This window comes from Arvicola amphibius, chromosome 17 (assembly GCF_903992535.2).
Source record: "Arvicola amphibius chromosome 17, mArvAmp1.2, whole genome shotgun sequence".
Taxonomy (NCBI): domain Eukaryota; kingdom Metazoa; phylum Chordata; class Mammalia; order Rodentia; family Cricetidae; genus Arvicola; species Arvicola amphibius.
In genome coordinates, this window is record NC_052063.2 from 28,031,792 (window position 1) to 28,052,720 (window position 20,929).

The window sequence follows — 20,929 nt, forward strand, 5'->3', positions numbered from 1 at the left end:
TGGACGGCAGGTTCGAAGGACCCTCCTAGCTCTGTAGGACTCACCTCTTATGTAAGCACTAGGGATAGACCTTGGGGTCTCTCAGCTTACCAACTGGGCCATCTCTGCAGCACTGGGAGAAAGCTTTAAGACTCTCAATCATAAGGGAAAAGCTACAGTGGAAAACTGCAACAGTAAAAGATTTACCCTGTTATTAAGCTGCCTCTGTTTAAAAGTTGAGTTACTTCAATATTTTCTTCCCATTGGACAAATCAATGGCCTACACACTGAATCACAAGCTGCCACCCACAGCCCAGTTAAACACTTCTGTTGAGCAGTTTGGCTGGCCATGTCTTCCTGGAAGAAGTCTCATTGGTCTCAGAATTAGAGAAGAAGCAGGCCAGACTGTCCATATTTTGACGGTACAGATCAAGCCAAAAAGACAATAGCACTTTTCAGGGAAGCTCCAATTCCCAGAACCAAGGAAGGAAAAGTGAAGAAAGAGATCTCAAATCATCTTCTTTGCCTCCCATGCTTTTATCCTGTGTGTTAGTACTTTCCAGTTGTCAGTAACAGGGGTGAGCAGGAAAAGGAGAGCAGGGGAGAAAGGACTCCCAGGTTTTGAAACTCAGAAAACAGCCCAAGTCAGTCCATGAACTTGAAAGTATCATTAGAACATTTGTTAATGGCCATCTCCGAAAACCTACATACCAGTAACACTATACAAACCAAGTAACTTATATTTAGCAACAAATATGTGTGTGTGTATATATATATATATATATATATATATATATATATATGCCATGCATGCACGTAACAACAATTATTAAAGATTGTGAATTTGAAAGAGAGCAAGGAGGCGTGGATGGGAAAGTCTGGGGGAAGGAAAGAGAAAGGGGAATTTTATAATTATATTATATTCCTTCCCCATAAAAAAATTAAAGAAAAAAGATACTTTGGTCTTTTGCTATTGATTCGACTTTCTCTATATAGGTATCATGTAAGATACAGACTTACTCTACCACCCCTTAAGTTACAGGAGAGAGCGCATCTCTTTCTCAGGGGCTCTAGTTGGCACAACTCAGAGGATGGCTACCCCTGAACCAGTGATTGTAAGCAGACAGAGCTCCTTAATCACACTCTGGTCAAAGGCTAGATTTGAGTGATGACGTCAGCCCCACCCAGGGTGTTAACTGAGTCAGGGGTGGGAATCAGAAGAGGGAAAATACAGAGCCAGATAATCATGGTGGTATCATATACCCAGACATGTTGACAACATAAACCCAGACATGGTGACAACATAAACCCAGACATGGTGACATCATATACCCAGACATGGTGATACAATCCAGACATGGTGACACAAACCCAGACATGGTGACTATACAAACCCATACATGGTGATACAACCCAGACATGATAACATAAACCAGACATGATGATGACATAAACCCAGACATGGTGACATCATATACCCAGACATGGTGACATCATAAACCCAGACATGGTGACATAAGCCCAGACATGGTGACATAAACCCAGACATGGTGACATCATAAACCCAGACATGGTGACATCATATACTCAGACATGGTGACATCATATACCCAGACATGGTGACATCATAAACCCAGACATGGTGACATCATAAACCCAGACATGGTTACATAAACACAGACATGGTGACATCATAAACCCAGACATGGTTACATAAACACAGACATGGTGACATCATAAACCCAGACATAGTGACATAAGCTCCCAGACATGGTTACATAAACATAGACATGATGACATCATAAACCCAGACATGGTGACATAAACCCAGACATGGTGACATCATATACCCAGACATGGTGACATAAACACAGACATGGTGACATCATAAACCCAGACATGGTGACGTAAACCTGCAGGCAGCAGTCTGAGGCAGGGGATATGTTGGATAGATTTTTATCAACTTGACACAAAAGAAAGTCACTTGGGAAGAAGGAACTTCAATTGGAGAAACTGACTTCATCAGATTTGTCCGTCAGGTATTTTCTTGATTACCAATTACATGAGGGGTCCCAACTCACTGTGGCAAGTACCACTCCCATGCAGTGCCACCATGGGCAAGTATCCCTGGTTGCATAAGAAAGCAATCAGAGAAAGCAAGCTATGGGAACCTGGCAGCAGACGGCACTTCTCCATGGCTTCTGTTTCAGTTCCTGACTCCAGGTTCCTGTCCTGGCTTCCCTGTATAATAGACTGTGTTGAGAATGTGTAAGCCAGATAAACCCTTTCCTCCCCCGAGCAGTCTTTGGTCACAGTGTTGACTGCAGCAACTGTAAGCAAATTAGGACAAGGCTATTGCTATGAGTTCTCAAAAAAAAATGGGATGTAGTTATTGGACAAAGGAGGCAGGCAGCTAGATAAACTACAACTGGGTGGTATAAGCAGAGGAATAACCACCCAAAAAGATGTATTACCAGGATGGAAAAGGCCTCCACCTAGGCTAGAAGTCTACAGGAGTAACAGGATTTTTTTTTCTCTGTCTCTGTTTCTAGGCAGAAGCTCAAGAGGCAAACTCAGGCTAGCAATTAGCTGTCAGCTGATCACCAATTCAAATGTCCTGGAGTGGGCCGGCCTGATGATCCGCACTTGCAGTAATCATTTGGCTGGGTGAATCAAATTATACTTTCCAATGCCACTTCAAATCAGGATGGCTCTGTCTGCATTCATTCTTGGCAGTCGTACTACCGCACAACTTATTTTCTTTGATATTGACTCTATGTGGGCAAGAGAGGAATTTAGGTTTCTTTTTACGGTCTGCTCTACAGGAAAGACCAAAAAGTTTCCGAGATTTGTAAGGAGACTAATTAGGATCTATTCCATTTTAATGGCTAGGCTTTCACACTGAAATGGAGAGGGAAACGTGTCCTGCCCTTGCGAGGTAGAGATTTTTCCTCCCAGTAGCTATCTGATTGGGGAACCTCATTCTTTGATAATGCCATGTGCTGTGATCAATCAGATGTAATGATCAAAAGGAAGTTCGTCTCAATCAATCCTGATAAACAAATAGCTACGAGAGTGGCAAACCTAATGGGTTCTTCACTTCGAATTCTGTTGCCAATAATTGGCCTCATTAACGTCTGTGAAGTTAGCTGCTCACTAAAGTTGGGCAAGCTGTACATTAGATGTGTTCAGTGGTTTGCAAACCTTTGGGAATAATAGACTCCTGAATCAGCATCTCACTGGCTCCATGGAATTGAACAAGCTAAGAAGTGAAGAGGCCGAAGGGACATAGGGGGAATGAAAGAGATCAGAATATTCCCATAACCCATCACCCTCCTGTAAATTAAAATTTTCTTTCTCAAGCTAAATATGAGGGTTAGCTGTGTAGCTTTTTTTTTTTAGGCTTGATTTTGACAGAAAATGAACTTGATTTCTTTGTGCCATCTAGCTTTCAAATTACCCTGCCCACATCTGTCAGATGCCTTCGCTGTTCAATTATAAAAACTGTATCCAGGCTGGGTTATGAGAATGCTGTGTGCCGGCGCCACAGCCACAGATGCCCTTGGGTTGAACATCAGGTTCACGGCAGTCTTCCCAAAGAAGGAAATATACTTCCAGCTGTTACAGCAGACTCATCCTTCTTGGAGAGAGGGGGAGCACAGCAAGCGAGCCCTCGGTAGAGTGTGTAAAATACGCATATGGGGAGACAGGAGGCAGCAGGAAGAGTGGAAATAGATTTGACAAAATCATGTGCACGCCTGTAGGAACAGCCAGGGTAGGCGGACTGTGTGTAGCATGCACTTTGCCTGGAGATAAAGAACATTTCGGTCCTGAATTACCCTATATATCAGCAGCATCCATGTTCCTCGAAGATACCCATTTTCCAATTCGTTTTTCTGCCATTGGTGCCTTTGAATTGCAAAGGGAACATATCTCTTTTCCTGGCTACCTTTTCTCCCTTGAGTGCTGTCCAGGAAACTTTCGACACCACGTTGCTTAGTCAACATTTTACTTATTTTTGAGAAAGACAAAGGTTCTCATTGGGTGAGTGGTTTTCTGACCAAATGAGAAAAACCCAGGTAACAGTTGTTCCGATTTCATCTGGGATTTCTCACCCACCACCTAAGTTGGGAGCTTAGATCCAGCAAGATACTGGCTTTGCAGAACCCAACACTGCAATGACCTCTTACTTGGTTTTTCTGTTTGGATTCTGATTCCCACACCAATTCAATTCCACACAGCAATGCTAGGAAGAAATAGAAAGGGCATCTTGTCACCGTCTTCCTTCCAGCCCTCCAGTGGTGACACTGTCTTCAGAATGTCCCTGACTGCTCTGGGTCATTCTGCCTTAGCTTACCCTGGTTCCATCCAACCCATCATTTCACTCCAGTCCCCTGACAGCCTTGTTCCGTGGATTATCTTCCAATATCACACTTCTTAGTCAATGTCATCTACAGCTAAATCTTACTTAATACCCCTCCCCATTACTTTTATTCCCTTTATTTTTGAGATTATTGTATTATATAATTACATTATATTATATTATACATTATATTGTATTATATAATTACATCATTTCTCCCTTCCCTTTCCTCCCTTAAAACTCTTCTGTGTACCCATCCTTGCTCTCTTTCAAATTCATGGCCTCCTTTCTTTTGATTGTTGTTGCATATATGTATATACTTACATGTATATATGTATAAGTATACATATATATGTATGTACATATATATTCCCAAATATAATCTGTTCAGTCTGTATAATGTTACTTGTATGTTTTCAGGACTGGCCGTTCAGTATTGGATAACCAATAAGCATGCTCTTTCCGTTGGAAGAGTATTTCTCCTACTCTCAATATCCCTTGGTTGCCTATAGGTTTTTATGTAGGAATGAGGCCCTGTTGGCTTTCCCCTGTCAACTTTGGCATGTCTATTGGTGTCATCCTGATTTAGGTCCTACTTTGGCAACATATCAGTGAGACTTTATGGGTGTCTCATAGCAAACTCTCTGATTCTTACACTCTCCTTCCCCACTCCTCCACAATTTTCCATAAGCTTTAGATACAGGAATAGGTTTATCCACTGGGACTGGAATCCACAACTCTGCATTTTGATTGGTCGTGGTTTTCTGTAACAGCTATGCAAGCTTCCAAAGGAGGGAAGCAACCAACAACCCAACCCCACTATGACACCTATGGACCACAGCAACAACCAGCATGGCACAATAAACCTAAGGGTATGGTAGTAACATGCATGCATTAGCAGGAAACATCAGTTTCCTAGGACTTGATACCGGTTCACCAGGAAGGAAAGCATGCTTGCTACCAGAAATACAGCCTAGGGCTGGTGAAATAGTATATCTCCAAGAAGAGACAAGCACCACTTTGCTAAACCAACATAATACCTAACTACACGTTTAATAATTTGTCCTTGTGCCCACACATAAGTGTAGTTCTCACCTCTCATCAAGGAGACTTCTCTTCACAAGACAGAGAACATTATAGAAACCCCATTACTTTTTCTCAGATTGCAATGATTACTTTCTTCATGAAATATGTCATCATATTAAACCACACAGATTATTTTCTTACCTGTGTCTTTCCCACGCAAATGAAATTTTGAAGTGTGTAAACCTTCTCTGCCTTACTCTCCACTCCATCTATGTGTTCCAAAAATACATCCTGGCATATTCTGAGCCACTGAAAAAAATGTTTTGAGATACTAATAGTCTAAAACATATCACCAGGTCATGTTTCTCCAGTTACTTGGAAATACACAAACTTCCTGTTGAATAGCAGTGTTCCACAATTCATTCTCTTGTCTCTTTGACAATATGGCAATCTACGTAGGAATCATTTTTCAAACTAAGGCATTGTCTTTGGAAATTGAAGAAGAAGAAAAAAATTAGTTGAAGCTCACCAGAAAGCTGTAGGCTGCTTTCTTTTTTCATTATAAGTCAGCCAAGGCTCAGGAGAGTTAGCTTCCGTGCTCGACACTTAGAAGTTGAAATGAGATCAAATGAATTGGAGGACAACCGCATCTCGTGTTAATGTTTTCCTCCTCGCGTGAAGAAAATGAGATGATGTGAGCCATGACTCCATTTGAAAATGAAACTTTGCATTTCTATTTGCTTCTACATTAAAGCACACTCTTTTCCTTCCTTTTAGACTCTTCGTGTCGGTGAATGTTTCAATATTTTACATTTATTAGGATCAGGCTCATTGCAATTGTGCGAGTAAGACAGGCACAGATATCGAGTCGCTCTGAAGCATAATTTCTAAATTACACAGTAAACAAATGAGGCTAGAACCCAACTCGCAGCCCCTTCCACTAAGGTGGTGCAAAATAATAAAACGCAGGTCAAGGTTTCTTGCTCTTAAGAGGTAAGTTCATAAATAGTCCACTGCATTTTTACTGGTTCCAGGAGACAGTTTATCCGGGAATCTACTAGATACCCTAGTTGTCTCACGGCATACAAAAAACTGTTCAGAATTAAGCCCATCATAGGATTTTTTTTTGCCTATCTTTTGCAAATAGTCGCACATAAGAAACTTGATTTTGCTCTGAAATATACGTTGATTTCTGATTAGCTGATTATAGAAGTCAGAAGAAATACCGAAATGAAGTGATGACTCACTCTGAGACGACAGTGAGCAAGTGTCTTTCAATTTATAATTGCCCTTGGATCTACTTAATTTAGCTTAAAGTCATGAGGCATAATCGAGACAAATGGCTGCGTAGAGCAGGTAACAGACGTGACAAGGGGCTGCCTGTGATCATCTTTGTTGCTCTGCTTCCACCCAACACTTCTCGGTGTTTTTCAGCCAACGCTTTTCCTGTAAATGGCTATAAAATTTTATAGGCTCTTTCCCACCATTAGCTGTGGGCATTTCCATGTTAAATGCTTGCACCAAATGAAAAGCATGGTTCCATTGTTTCACGGGGTGAAAACCATGACGACGGCTCTTCTGCATGGAGAACACATCGAAAAGGCAACATTTCATTTCTCCTCCTTGCGAGGCACCTATGCAAGCGCTGTGGGAGAGCCTGTTGACTCCACAGCTCTTCTGTTTTTGAAGCAGGATAGATTCTTGCACAAGGAAACTGAAGATCGTACAACCAGCCAAGCAGAAGACACCCCGAATGTTATTTTTGTCTAGGGGACTTGTTTACAATTACATATAATTCTCCCTCAAGTGCGTCTGACTAAGAAGTTGTCCTTTCATGGGGCTTCAAGGAAATGGCTCACCGGCTACTTACGGCTATGTTTGTTGGTCTGTTTTTTAATGAAAAAGAATAGGACAACACTCTCCAGGACTTGGGTCTGAAGCCATCCTCAATCACAGAAACAGCAGGATGGCAGACGTTTCGGATTTTCTTAGCCAATTTTCTCCTCCAAGAAAAGTCAGCAACTTACTCTAGACATGTTAGAGTTTATTGTTGCAGATTATTATCCGGGGTTATTATCAGAAACATTCAGGGTCATTTGGGTCTAGTAAAAATAAGGTGTAGGTTCGAGGCCAGCCTGGTCTACAAGAGCTAGTTCCAGGACAGGCTCTAAAAAAAAAAAAAAAAAAAAAAAAAAGCTTCAGAGAAACCCTGTCTCGAAAAACCAAAAAATAAATAAATAAATAAATAAATAAATAAATAAATAAGGTGTGAAAAGCTGTGTTAGTAGTTCGGTAAAACTATTAAAATGCACAGCTCCTTGATCATTCTAGGATGTTTTGACTTGATTTCCCACTTCTCTGTTCATCGTTTCTCTGCCACCAATAGCTTTCGAAAGCACTGTCATTCTCGCCTGCACCAGAGTAGCAAACAAGCTGCAGGATCTTCACATCCTGTAGACCAAATGTCTTCCCACGAACTCAGCTGCTCCAAGGATGCTTCTGAAATGACGGGCTTCCTGTAGTTATGAAACCAGCATTCCAGCTTCTGAAATTCATTCCCTTTGTGCTTTAGCTGTCTGATGTTGGTCTTCTGAATGTTTATGTGGTTTGGGTTTTTATTTTGGGGTGCTGTAGATGGAACCTAAGCCCTCCACACTTTGGTGTGGGAAGTCCATCTGTATATGTGTTGCTTTTATTGGTTAATAAAGAAGCTGCTTTCAGCCAATGGCTTAACAGAATATAACCAGGCTGGAAGAGATATAAAGAGAGAAAGGAGGCAGGGTCAATAAGAAACCATGTAGCCCTGCTGGAGATAGACGCCAGACCTGATTCCAGAAGGAACTTTACCCAGTAAGCCACAGCTATGTAGCGATACACAGATTAATGAGGATGGGTTAGTTTAGGATATAAGAGCTAGCTAAAAATATGCGTAAACTATTGGCCAAACAGTATTGCAAATAATATAGTTTCTGTGCAGGACTGGTTGGGACAGAAACCTCCACCAAAAACACTTGATAAGCACCTGCTCTACCAATAAGCTAAAAGACATACTCTGAGGCCCTGAATTTTTATCTTAATTTGACCTTTCACTGATATGTATTTGAACTATTTCTTATAATTCTCTTCTATATATTGACACCTAAGTTATCTGACCAATAGTGGGTCCCATATAAGAATCTGAATTGATTTGATTTTAAATTGTATGTTATGTGCTATTAATAGGACATTCTTGTAAATTGCTCAGGACTCGGTTCCACGTAGGTTTTTTACTGTATGGTTTGGATGATAATGATCCCCATAGGTTGATATGTTTGAATACTTGGTGCCCAGTTGGTGGAACTCTTTGGGAGTGAGTATGTGACCTTATTGGAGGAGGCCTTTCATGGGGACAAGCTCGCAAGCTTCAGAAGCTCCCTGTCATTCCTAGTGCACCCTATGCCTCCTGCTTGTGGTTTAAGTTGTGAACTCTCAGTGTTCAACTCAATTAAATTAACACCTTGCCGTATACGATGGCTTAACATGATATCTTATCCCAGCATAGAAAAATACCTAATACAGAAACTAGTACTAGGAGTAGGGTATGAAAAAGAACAAGCGGGGCAAAAAGAATACCTAATGTACAGTTTGGAGAGGAGAAGAGAACTGGTGAGCTTGCTGCCACAGCTAAGGCTTGTTAAAGGTTGAGAGACTGGTTCTGTTAATGAGATTCAAATCTGTATTGGAATAAAGGGAAAGATACCCTCGCAACACTGGACCCCGATAAGCTTCCAAATTGTAAAGACTATGATTTAAGGAATTCTCCGCTTCTGGAAAGGAGCAACAAACAAAAGCTCCTGCCAATGTGATTCAAAGAGGCCAGGCTCCATCCCAGCAGGTAGTCAGACTTGTCAGTCTCACTGTGTAGTGCTGGATTTAAAGTCATGGCAGATAAGTAAGTAACTAGATTGTGAAATCCTCCTCCAAGGTTACAGAGCGTCACTGAAGCCAGGAAATGTGTGTGGCAGGGATCTCCCTTCATGGAGGCCTTTCATTGCATGAAGTTGTGAAAGTTGTTATCTGGATGGAGCTGGAGATCCCAAGATACTGGAGATGCCAGAACTGTGAGACATTTGCCAAGGGGAGCTGCAGACAAGGAGTGGAACCATCCTAAGAGAGAAGTAGGCTGCAGGCAACGAAGCTGGAAGGCAGAGCCCTAAGCCCTAAGACATTAGAAACGGAGCTACATACAGGACATGGAGTATGCCCTGCTGGGTGTTGATCTTGCTGGACCAGTATTGTTCTACTGTCCCCCTCCCCAAATCTTCCCTCTTGGAATGGTAATATATTCTGTGCCATTGTATGTTGGAAGTTTGTAATTTCTTTGATTTTATAGGGAGTGGCAATTAAGAGACTACCTTGAGTCTCAGAAGAGATTTTTAGATTTGTGGACTTCTGGACTGTGTTGAGACTAAAAGACTAGGAGGACTTTTGAAGTTGGGTTAAATGAATCATAATATGACCATGAGATTATGGGGGCCACAGAGTGGAATGGGGTTTATATAAAAATGGCCCCAAAGGGTCATCTGTTTGAATACTTGGTCTCCAGTGGATGGAACTGTTTGGGAAGGATTAAGAACTCTTTTTTTTTTTTTTTTGTAGGAGGAGGTGTGTCACTGGGGAGCAGTCGCTGAGGTTTCAACCCGCCGCTGCACCGTCTGTTCACCCGCCGCCCTGGTCACACGTGTTCCGCGAGTCTCCGCGCAGCTACGCGCAGCTGCCCAGCTACTATCTTTTTAAGAACAAAACTCATGCCATTCTTTGTCTTTTGCATGTGGTTTGAGATGTGAGCTCTCAACTCTTTCTGCCGCCATTCCTTTGCTTCACCCTCGTTTAACCTTCGGGACAGTTAGCCCCAATTTCACACTTTTCTTTTATGTGTTGCCTTGGCCATGATGTTTTTAATCACCATAATAGAAAAGTAACTAAGACACTGACTTAAAAGTCATTTCCAGCTCTTTCTTCTACACTACTTCTTGTTCTCATCCTCGCCCCCTCCATCTGATCTCTGTACTCCCTCCCAAAAGAAGCGGGATCAGGGGGATTGTAAGGTGAGGAAACTCATTCGAAGAATAAATTAATTCAGCGCGGTTTTCCATTTGCTCACCCAGACACTTGTTCTATCTTTTATAGCAAGGACCACTACAAGTTTGTGGCAAATCACTAGTATTTACCCAGAATTACCCAGACACTGAGAAAATAAACCACTCCCCACAGAGAGGACCCATTTTGGAGCCATAAGGTGAAATAATCGATGTCCTGATAGGAGCAAGTTTATGTTTATTGGTAAGCATTGGTTTTTCAAACATTAATATTCATTCTGTGCCAACACATAAACACAAATGCATGTTACTGTGGACTTGTCAGAAGTCCAAAATAAAAGCGCAATGGATTGTGACTGCTACACACCTCATTGTGCCAATCTGTAGCAAATCCCTTTGTTTCTCTATAACTTGGCTTCCAGATCTTTAGATTCAGAGATGATACTTACACCCCTGTGGTATTTGGTAGTTTCAGCCTAAAGACATGAGTCAAATGCCTGAAGTGATTAATTCCCTTTATTCCAACACTACACATTCAACATTCCCAAGATGTTTTGCCCTTGTGTTTAAGCTTTCCAAATAATCTCAAAGTGTTTCCTTCAGGAAAACATGTCAGGAAGCTTGCCGCAAATCAGTTTTAGCAAGGTCAGTGCAACCTATACATCCTGTTCATAAGCTTTCTTTTCTTGCATGGGATGAATACTTGGTCCAAAATCTTTCCAACTACCGTGTTTCATAACAACACTGGAGTCGAACACTAAATCTTTTGTGACTGTGATGAGAAGCTTGGACCAACTCTAGTTTGTCTCAAATAACACTTCTACTATTGAAATTAGACACTAAGTCCTGGCTATTTTCATTTTACTTAATGAACATAGAGGGAAAGTCTCGGGGTCAAGGAAGAAAAGATTAACAACTAGAACTGTGAGGAATGTCTTTTGCAAATTTTAAAGACACAGTTTGTTTACATTGAAGTTTGCCTGCTAATCAGGAATGTCAAATCTATTTGAGACATATAACTACATCACAGTCTTCCAAATGATGGATGGTTATCTACATGGGTTCCTTAGAGTATGTTTGTATATTAACAACGTAAATTACTCAGAGGCATAGACATACAGAATTGCATGCTGACTAGTTAACCATGACACAGAAAGTTATTGATGTTGGATAACATTGATTGAGTTGTGGCTAAGCCCCCAAAAGCTCATGCTGACAACTATGCTGGTTCAGGGCATCAAATCCCCAGATACTGGTTCATTTTATTCAGGGCATCGCACACCGTGTTCAAATCACTGCGTAGGTCCTGCACCACATTTTCAATACTTCTGGTGTCTTTCAGAATTTCGATGCTCTGTGTGTAGGGGTTGAAGTATACTGAGAAGGGACGGGCAATTGACTTTGCGAAGTCCCTGTAGAATAAACAGAAATAGAAAGAGACACAGTCAACCACCAGGGGGAAAAGAAACAGAAAGGAAGAACAGCCAGAGAAATTTCAAAGTTATTTTCTGTAGAAGAAAGAAAAGCAAGTTTACCTCATCTTTTCTTTGGCTTCTTCAAAACTTTCCGAAACAAAATAAGCATCCTGGAAGGTGGTGATCAGGCATTCCTGCAAGCAGGTTGTCTTTGGGTCAAAGGCTTTTATGCACGCCTTATCAGAAAGAGCATGCTGCAAAAACATACCAAAGAATTCATCAAGTTCACAATGAGGCTTCCAAAATCCTGTGGCATCACACTTACTAGCCAGTAATCCGCAGACCTGCTCAGTTACTAGTCTACCATGGAGCAAAGAACCCTCTCTGTGCAGGGTAAATCAGTTGTTAGGAAAGGGTTTTATTTTGGCTTTTTTAAGTCTCCTGGAAGTTGCAGAAGAAAATGATCTCATGTTATTATTTTAGATACTATCAGGCAAATTCATGCTGAAGGACAGTTCAGAGCTATCCCCTGACACAAATGGAATTTTAAATGTATGCCATGAATAGAAGCAGGTACGGCAAAAAAAAAAAAAAAAAAAATATGCTCTTAAATTTGCTGCTATAAGCAATGTACTAAAATTTCACTTAAATGGCAGAAGTAATAATTACCTGCGTGGAGAGGTAATTGAGACTCTCACCTAACTATTTGTGGACTCGTTAGGAGACGTTTTGAGGCCAGGTACTGTGTGTCAACAGAGATTGGAGTGGGCTCGTACATTGGAGTGTGCTTGCAAAGTAATCATTTACCTTCCATAAAGTACAGCAGAGTAATATACAGCAAATAAATATTGCCAGTTGGGGGGCAAAGAACGAATATTAATAGTTATACTTAAGCCCAAAGCAGGCATTAGAAAAACAGGAAAGCCAGTATAATTACTCGTTGAGCCATCATTGGCTCCATTCAGTTCACCACATGCCTGGCACGAAGAACAGCGAGGAATCCTGAATGGCTGGGTCTTCAAGATAAACTCAGTGATGTTAAAAGTTAGCGATCACTTCTTACCACACCCCACCTGCCTACTTCTAGACTCCTAATGAATGGTTCTGAAACAGTGTGCAGAAGAACCATTGAGAAGCATAGGAAACCACAGACACCCAAGCCTTCACTCTATCCATTAAGTCTAGATGAAACCCAGAAAGGAGTATTTGAAAGGCGTCCAAGGTGACCCTGACATAAGAGTTTGTGAACTGTACTCCTGTAGGTTTGATTCTTCACCTATATCAGTAGAAACGGAGAAGGGGGTAGCAGAAATTGCCTTGAACCAAGTCTTACAAAATGGAGGCTCTAGTCACAAGTTGATGTGTGTACGTGTAACCTTGGTAGATCACTTGACCTGAGGGTCCTCTACATTCCATGACTCATACATGAGCTTCCCTCAATGGAGACATTTAGACTCGGTGGTTCTAAAGATTCAATCTAAGGCATCTCCTTGATCCCACCCAAAGCATGTCTCTGCCTCTTTGTCTTCTCAACCAAATAGTAAGAATTTCTGGAAAACTTACAAACTGATAGCCTCCCCCAGCCCCCCTTCAACATTCCTGGTGCCTTCCCTCCAACAATTTCAGAATGCACACGATTATCTACAGCCCTTGGCGACGAAGGCTGTGGTTTTCCATGTTTGGAAATACAATTGAGAAGCAATACCGACATGAACAGAAGGGGGCAAGGGGCTCGTGGCTTGTTTTTCCACAAAATTCTGCTGTGCAGATCAATGCATATACGTACTGCAGAACAGCCTCACTCTGAGGCAGAAGGTCATTACACCTACAAATGCACTTCTGCGGGCCTCAGCACAGCACACTGACCATCTGGGAAGTCTGGTTCCACATGACCAATAAATCCTGTCCACATTTCCCAAACTTCGCAGTTGTACAAAACAAAAATGTCTTTTCATGAGAGCTATTGCCCCTTTGCAAAGAGCTGGCTTCCTGCTGGCTTGCTGTGGTTTTCAGAATTAGAAGATGCTTTCTTTGCAGCCACACACTATGATTATATTTAACTGGCGTGTGTTGCTTTAATTGTCCATTCATCCATGGGTCCACACTGAAGGAAGGACCCTGACTGACTCAGTGTTCACAGGCTTCCTACTCCCTTCTCTACTCTGGGAAGCAGAGGCAGACCGGTAGCAACAACAAGCTATAAGAACAATTAAGCCATTGGTCCTCGGGACATCTCTGCTGAGCCAAACACTTTTCACAGAGTTGAGGACAAGCACAAAAGGAAATGAAACTCAGTGACGCTATCAGTCTCTAATACCTCTAGAAGACCTTAGCAACCAGTGTGTGCACATAGCACCTGCACAATGTATGTATTCAACAGCAATGACTGAAACTGTGAAGGTTCTGAAACATTCATCACAGGGCTATTGCCCTGACTCTCCCGATGTCTACATTCATATAGTAGGAAAAGAGGATTAGAGTAGATCAAGAAAATCCTCAGAGGACAGGATGCCCTCCCTTAGGCTTCAAGGGGGAAAAACTCAATGAGTACACAGCTTATAGTTTAAGGCAAAGACTGCTAGGTAATAAATACAGCACTTAGACAATATAGTACATGGAAATTGGGAACTGACTGGATTTTGTTGTTGTTCGGTTGGTTGATCAGTTGGTTTGTTGATTATTTGGGTGGTTGGTTAGTTAGCTGGTTGGTTAAGTGGTTGGTTGAATGGTTGGTTGGTTGGTTGGTTGGTTGGTTGATTGGTTGGTTATTTGGGTGGTTGGTTAGGTGGTTGGTTGTTTAGTTTTTTTATGCGGTTGGCTAGTTGTGCAGTTTGTTAGTTTTTTTTGAAAGGATAGGTTTCATTATGTAGCCCAGGCTAGCCAGCACTACCTTCCTGCATCAGTTTCCCAAGTGTGGGTATTATAGGAAAGCACCCTACATACCCAGCAGGAAGTTAACTGTCTTTAAGTACTCAAAGTTTTGATTTATTCTCAGGAACTGTATATGATAATATATAGAAATATTGACATTAATATTTCTGGTTCACAAGGGCCTCTATCCATAAAGCATGAAGCCAGGGCTGGCTGCCTCTTGTCTATTAATAAATGTGAGGACATTATAAATAGTCATGGATTAGCCTGAGTTGAGGAAGCAGTCAGTAAATGACATACCCAAGCCTATAAAGAGTGGCATCTACCTAACAACCAGTTTATCTTTTTGGTGACTAGCAGGAACATCCACGCTGCCCAAGAAGTCTCCATCTCTGAATTCTCCCATGCATTCCAAGAGATGTAAAATAGCATCCATGACTCCTTTGACACAAAAGACCACTGACCCATTAGGCTTCTTGAGTCTATCTCTGTTCTTGTAAGTCATCTCACTTTGGAGAAGCAGCTACTATGCCCTCTCCTATATGTTAAAGAAGCAGTCTCTGGGAATGCTACCCAAGTCTTTTTGATGTTCCAGAGGGACTCTGTGGCGAATTCTCTTTGAAGTGTCAACCATCTTAAGCCCTACAGTCTTCAAGAATTAATTTGATTTTCCATAGAGAGGAACTTTTTAATGCTGACCAAATCTGGCTGACAGTCTTTTATCCCAAACCACTGCAACTGTGTAAGAATATTTCAAAGTCATCTGCTCCTAACTGAACACTCTATAACAATGGTTATCAACCCTCCTAATGCTATGACCCTTTAATACTCATGCTGCTCATGTTGTGGTGACCCCCAATCACGAAATCATTTTTATTGCTACTTCATAACTATAATTTTGCTATTGTGAATCATAATGTAAATATCTGATATGCAGGATATTTGATATGTGACCTCTATGAAAGGGTCAGTCAACCACAAAAGGGGTCATGACTCACAGGTTGAAAACCACTGATCTCAAAGAACCATTTTTTGGCTTCTCCCCTCGTGCTAAAGACAAGGGTATACAACTGGAATCAGAACTCTTGGCTTCTCAATACAGCTGTCTCAAAATCTAGACATATCGAGCCTAGATAGGCACAGAATTAAATATGAAATAACGTAGGAAAATTGCAGCTGGCCCCTGGAAGCTGTGTTTTTTAAGGGCCCAAATGTCTCTTTGTGATTAAGGGTCTTGGGAGCTACAGTGAGGTTCTTATGACTATCTTCGAAACTAAAGCACCCAGAAAACCTGCCCAGTTGTCACACTAACAAAGAGTCAGCATCTTCAAGAGATGCTAGCTTCCACATGATGTCATTTGTATCGCAGTTTTGAAACCCCCACCAACTTACAGTCTTCTCAAGATCATGGAAAGAAAACACCTTAGAGGAGATGAATATTCATCAAATTTTTTTTAAACAATTCCCAACTGCCCTTTCAGTTTCTCCTTTTGAGGTCTCCTGTTCCAATCTTCCTTTGGCGTATTGACACTTAGCTTTGCTAAATAAACCTCTGCTTGGCCTGGCTATTTCTCACCTGCACCTGAATTCTTTCTTTCAAGATGACAAGAAATGAAGAGGAAACTTCAACCAGTAACAATGTCATATCAAATGAAAAACTGTCTCAGGACGAGCTGCAGTTTACTCGGCAACAAATCTAAAAGCCTAAGAATCTAAGCATCTTCTTGCAGTATTGTTTTATCAAGGCCTGTAAACACTTAGCACCCTCCACTTTGCCAGTGTCAATCAAAGCAACCTTTCCTCCTGGGCCTGAAGATAGCCTAGTTACCCTTCCCCACCTAGGTGCCAAGCACCAATCAATTGGCTCTAGTAAGTAAATTAAGACTTATTTTCCATTCTAGTTTTTATAAATATCCTTTTGACATCAAAAAGTCCCAGTTACTAACAGTGGTGCTTTGAAAGAAAATGGCCCTCAAAGGGAGTGGCACTAATGAGAGGTGTGACTTTGCTGAAGTAGGGATGACCTTGTTGGAGGAAGTGTAGCCCTGTGGGGGAGTGGGCTTTGAGGTCTCATATATGTTGAAGATGCCTCCCAATGAGACAGGCCACTTCCTCTAGCACCATGTCTGCCTGCATGCCACCATGTCCCACCTTGATAATGGACTGAACTGAACTGTAAGTGAGCCACCCCAATTAAATGTTTCCCCTTGTAAGAATTGCTGTGGTCATGGTGTCTTTTCATAGCAATAGAAACTCTAAGACACCAATAGATAATAATGCAAGATAATTCTGAGCTATATGTCTTAACCGTGGAGTTTAAATTTGGTTCCTTCCCTTCCCATGATGTTTGAAGGAACTCGTGAACTCTATAACCCAAGGCTGAGGTCAGAACTAAATGGGAAATATATACAAATGGGTAGCATTGGGAGGTGTTCAACATACATAGTTATTATTCCTAAATCAATCCAGATAGGATTACTATTTATTCACTCATCCTGCCCAATAACCATTTCCTCCCTCTCCCCCAGGGGTCTAAAACCTGTAGCAAAAAAATGGCCCCAGGTATGAGACTTGTAAAACCCAACCTGCAATTGTGCCTGTTCTGGCTCATCAGCCTGGCATCTTCCTTCCTCTCAGACACCCCTTTCTGCAATGACACAGAGGTATTATCTCAGCTACTCTAGATGGAAACCCTGTGATCCTCACTCTCTATATTAGGACTGGTTAAAGTTTGAAAAGAAGAAAAAAATCCCAAGTGTGAAGTCAGATTCATGGGTAGTTTGGGTCCTAGATTCCAAATAAGGTTTTGCAAAGATTCCTATGTGCACATCACAGTGCAAACACACCTATGTTCACTCCACAGTCGTCTGTCTCCACAGCAGAACAACAAATAGGTGGATCTGATTACCTATATGTGCACTATGCCTGCATGCAGGGAATATGCTTTGAGCCTCATTTACATATTCGCCAAAGCCTCCAGCAACCGAGGGGCCAACATCAGGTCAACAGTTGCAGCACTAGAAAGTATCTCAGTGCAGTAGATAACTTCCTTCGCAACTACAAGGATGCTCACACGGGGATTAGGATAATGCCATTCATTAAAGCCATTCCTATGGGGATCAATAGCCCTATTGCCAAGTTCAGCAATGGTTCATCACACTTCATTTTTCTCAGCATTGCTGGGCTTTCTCAGTTTGAATCAGCTGCATGGGCAAGGGAGCAGCCTCCCTCTTCAGCAGATGCGGCTGAGGAATTTCCAGCCCTCAGCCCTCCAGCGTCTGCTCTGCCATTACTAACAGTGCCCCCACTTCAAGAGAGGAAGGAAACGGGAAGGGAGGCTTGGGCTGCCCATTAACGGTGGGGAGCTCAGCTGCTGAGTCCTTTCTCTGGCAGCAACACTGACCTTCCAGGTAAGCTCAGAAAACTTGCAAAGCCCTAGAGGCTCTCCTCCCTAGCCCAGCAGTAACTCTGACCACCTCCCCGCAACAGCCGAAAGTGGCAGTAAATACCAATGATCATAATAAATAGAAAGCTGTTCAGAGAATGCTGATTAATAGCTGTATAAAGGTAAAACTAATAACTCACCATGCAAGGACATCCTAAAACTAAAGCCCAAAAATGTGCAATCAAATTTTCTTACCCCTGAAACACAAAAGAGACATATTTATATGCAATAGTCCAGCAATTAGTGCAGCGTGGACGCTGAAGCCACCTGATTTTTGCCCTGGAGGGAATAAAGAACGAGAAGTCACCCTTATCCCTGAAAAAGAGCCTTCTGCTTTTGAAGGGGATGATTTTTTTTAAAGGCAAGACTCACATTTCACTGTTAGCAGGCATTTCCTACCACCTCTCATTATTTAAACATGCAGTGTGCCTCCATTGGTTCATGGGTTTCAACATTTGATTTCTGGCGGTGGCAGCACTGTTTTGAGAGTCATGGAGCTTTCCGAAAGTGGAGTCTGGTTGGAGGAAGTGGATCACTGGATAGTAGGGTTTAGAGTTTGTAGCCCAGCACTGATTCTTGCTTCTGGGTCGGGGGGGTGGGGAGGATGAGCAAGACTCATCTCTATCTCCCGCCACCACAGTCATCAGCCATTCCTACCACGATGCCTTCGCTGATAATGTTCCATTTCCCCTTGAACCTTTCATTGAACCCCACGAGACCTTTTCTTCCTTGAGTTGCTCTAGCCAGGCAATGAGGAAAATTGACTAATATTCCTCCCAAAGTGAACAGATTTTGCTGTTGGACTCCAACATAATAACCCCTTCCTTAGGAAGTCCCTACAAGACTCTATCTCACAGCTTGGACCATCAATTTGGGGCTTAGCAAAGAAAATGAATAAGGCAAGAGGATGGTAAATGAACAAATAACAGATTATACCATTAGGTCAACTGTAGGGCAGGGAGACAAGGTGTGACATGAAAGACACATGCTAGACAGCAGGTAAAAGGGAACCAGTTAACCTATTTTCAGCCTGCTTTCCAGAGTTGATTTTCCAGATGACCCAGTTCATGGTTAACCGTTCTCTGCAATGATGAGAAATAGAGAAAAGCCCCAGTATGCCAACCATCAGGGTGCAGGTAGTTTTCAATCAAATTTATGCTGACTTTTATAAGATTTTTCCACGTTTGCTTTATTTCTATCTCTGAAAATAAAATCAAGTGCTTTTCTTATGAAGGAGAGAAAAAAACTGAAAGTCCTCCTCCAAACTCCAGACACCACTCTTGGAAACACTTGGCCAGCTCTGAAGAGCAACATCAATGCCCTCAGGAAAACTACAGCAGGCATCTTACAAGTTTTATGTTCCAAGACAGAAGGTGGATTGTGTGTACTTATATAAAAGTTATGAAGACTATACCAAAGCCTCCAGAAACTTAGGGACCAGTTGGAGCAGTAGAAAATACTTTACTGCAATAGATCAATTCATGGAAAACTGTAAGGATATTTACAAAAGGATTATGATAATGCTATTAATATGGTTATGGCTACATTGGGTCTCGAACCATAGGATCTTTCCTCAAATACAAAAGTAAGATGCTCAGGGAGCTGGAGAGACAGATCGGTGGCTCAGAGTGCTTGCTGCTCCTCCAGAGGATGGCAGAACAGCTCACAATCACCTGGGGGGTCCAATACCCTCTTCTGGCTTCTGTGAACACCTGTACTCATGTGCACACACATACACACAGATACGAACACACACAAATATAATTAGGTATTTATATGAGCTGGGAAATATTCTGGGCTCTTACAGGAGTGAAAGAGGCAGGAAGAGAGGGGCTGCTAAGGAAGACGCCTCTGCTCTGTATTCTCTGAACAGTTAGAAGGTACTTCTTGTGAAAAGAACATCTAAATTGTAAAAATGCTCCAGAACGACAATCATGGGGATGCAGGCCTGCTGAAATCTGAGAATGGAAGGATGCTAATGACCAGAGGTGATGGACCTGAACAGGATGGTGCACGGCAGACAATGCCCTTTGCGGTACATATTTCTCGCTGATTTCCATTTCTAGATGATTCTGTCTACAACACTGAAAACAAAAACAATGGATTCACCCCAATGCTGCCTTACGCATGCCTTATTAACCAGACCAGGAGACCCTGTCAAAAGTTGGGGGGCATGAAAGAGATTTGTTTCTTTTGTTTCTTGAATAATTTATATACCATCTGAAGAGAATGTAAATAGATGTGGCTCAGGGAGTTTTGTTTTCTGACTTTCAGGGGAACCAAGAAGCAGTCTTAGGGGGCATGGTCTTGTAGGGTATGGTGTCCTGTTTTTGCTGTGAGCTTTGGCCACTGCACCAAGATTAACGCTGAATGTATTATTATTGATGTTTTTATAAAGAGCAAAATGGTTCAGCAGACAAAGGGGCTTGCTATGTGTCCCTGCCAGCCTGAGTTTAATCCTCAAAACCACATGGTGGGAGGAAAGAACCAACTCCACAAAGTTGTTTTCTGACTACACACATACACACATATACACGCGTGCACCTGAGCATGCAAATGTGTGCACACACACAGGACTTGGAATGAAGACCAGGTGTTATGTACTCCCTTGGTCCATTGCACATCTCTGCATCTTATGCTTTCCTAATCCACCTCCCGATTCCTCAAGACTCAGTATGAGCAACAGGATCTTCCCTCGGAAAGCCTTCTCAAGCCTGGCCTCTCGTGTGCCAGACACAGTGGTCAAGACTTT

The 20,929-nt window shown here is 42.0% G+C and overlaps 1 protein-coding gene across 2 annotated transcripts in view; it reads right to left on the bottom strand.

The window, feature by feature from the left end:
- Window positions 1-11,683: 11,683 nt before the first annotated feature.
- Window positions 11,684-20,929, bottom strand: part of Tph2 (tryptophan hydroxylase 2) — a 99,592-nt gene continuing 90,346 nt past the window's right edge. For both annotated transcript variants that reach the window (XM_038314929.1, XM_038314928.1), the window contains exons 10-11: window positions 11,982-12,115; window positions 11,684-11,858 (exon numbers count right to left, since the gene is read on the bottom strand). In XM_038314929.1, the coding sequence (XP_038170857.1) occupies window positions 11,684-11,858; window positions 11,982-12,115 (309 nt within the window). The remainder of the gene's footprint in view (window positions 11,859-11,981; window positions 12,116-20,929) is intronic.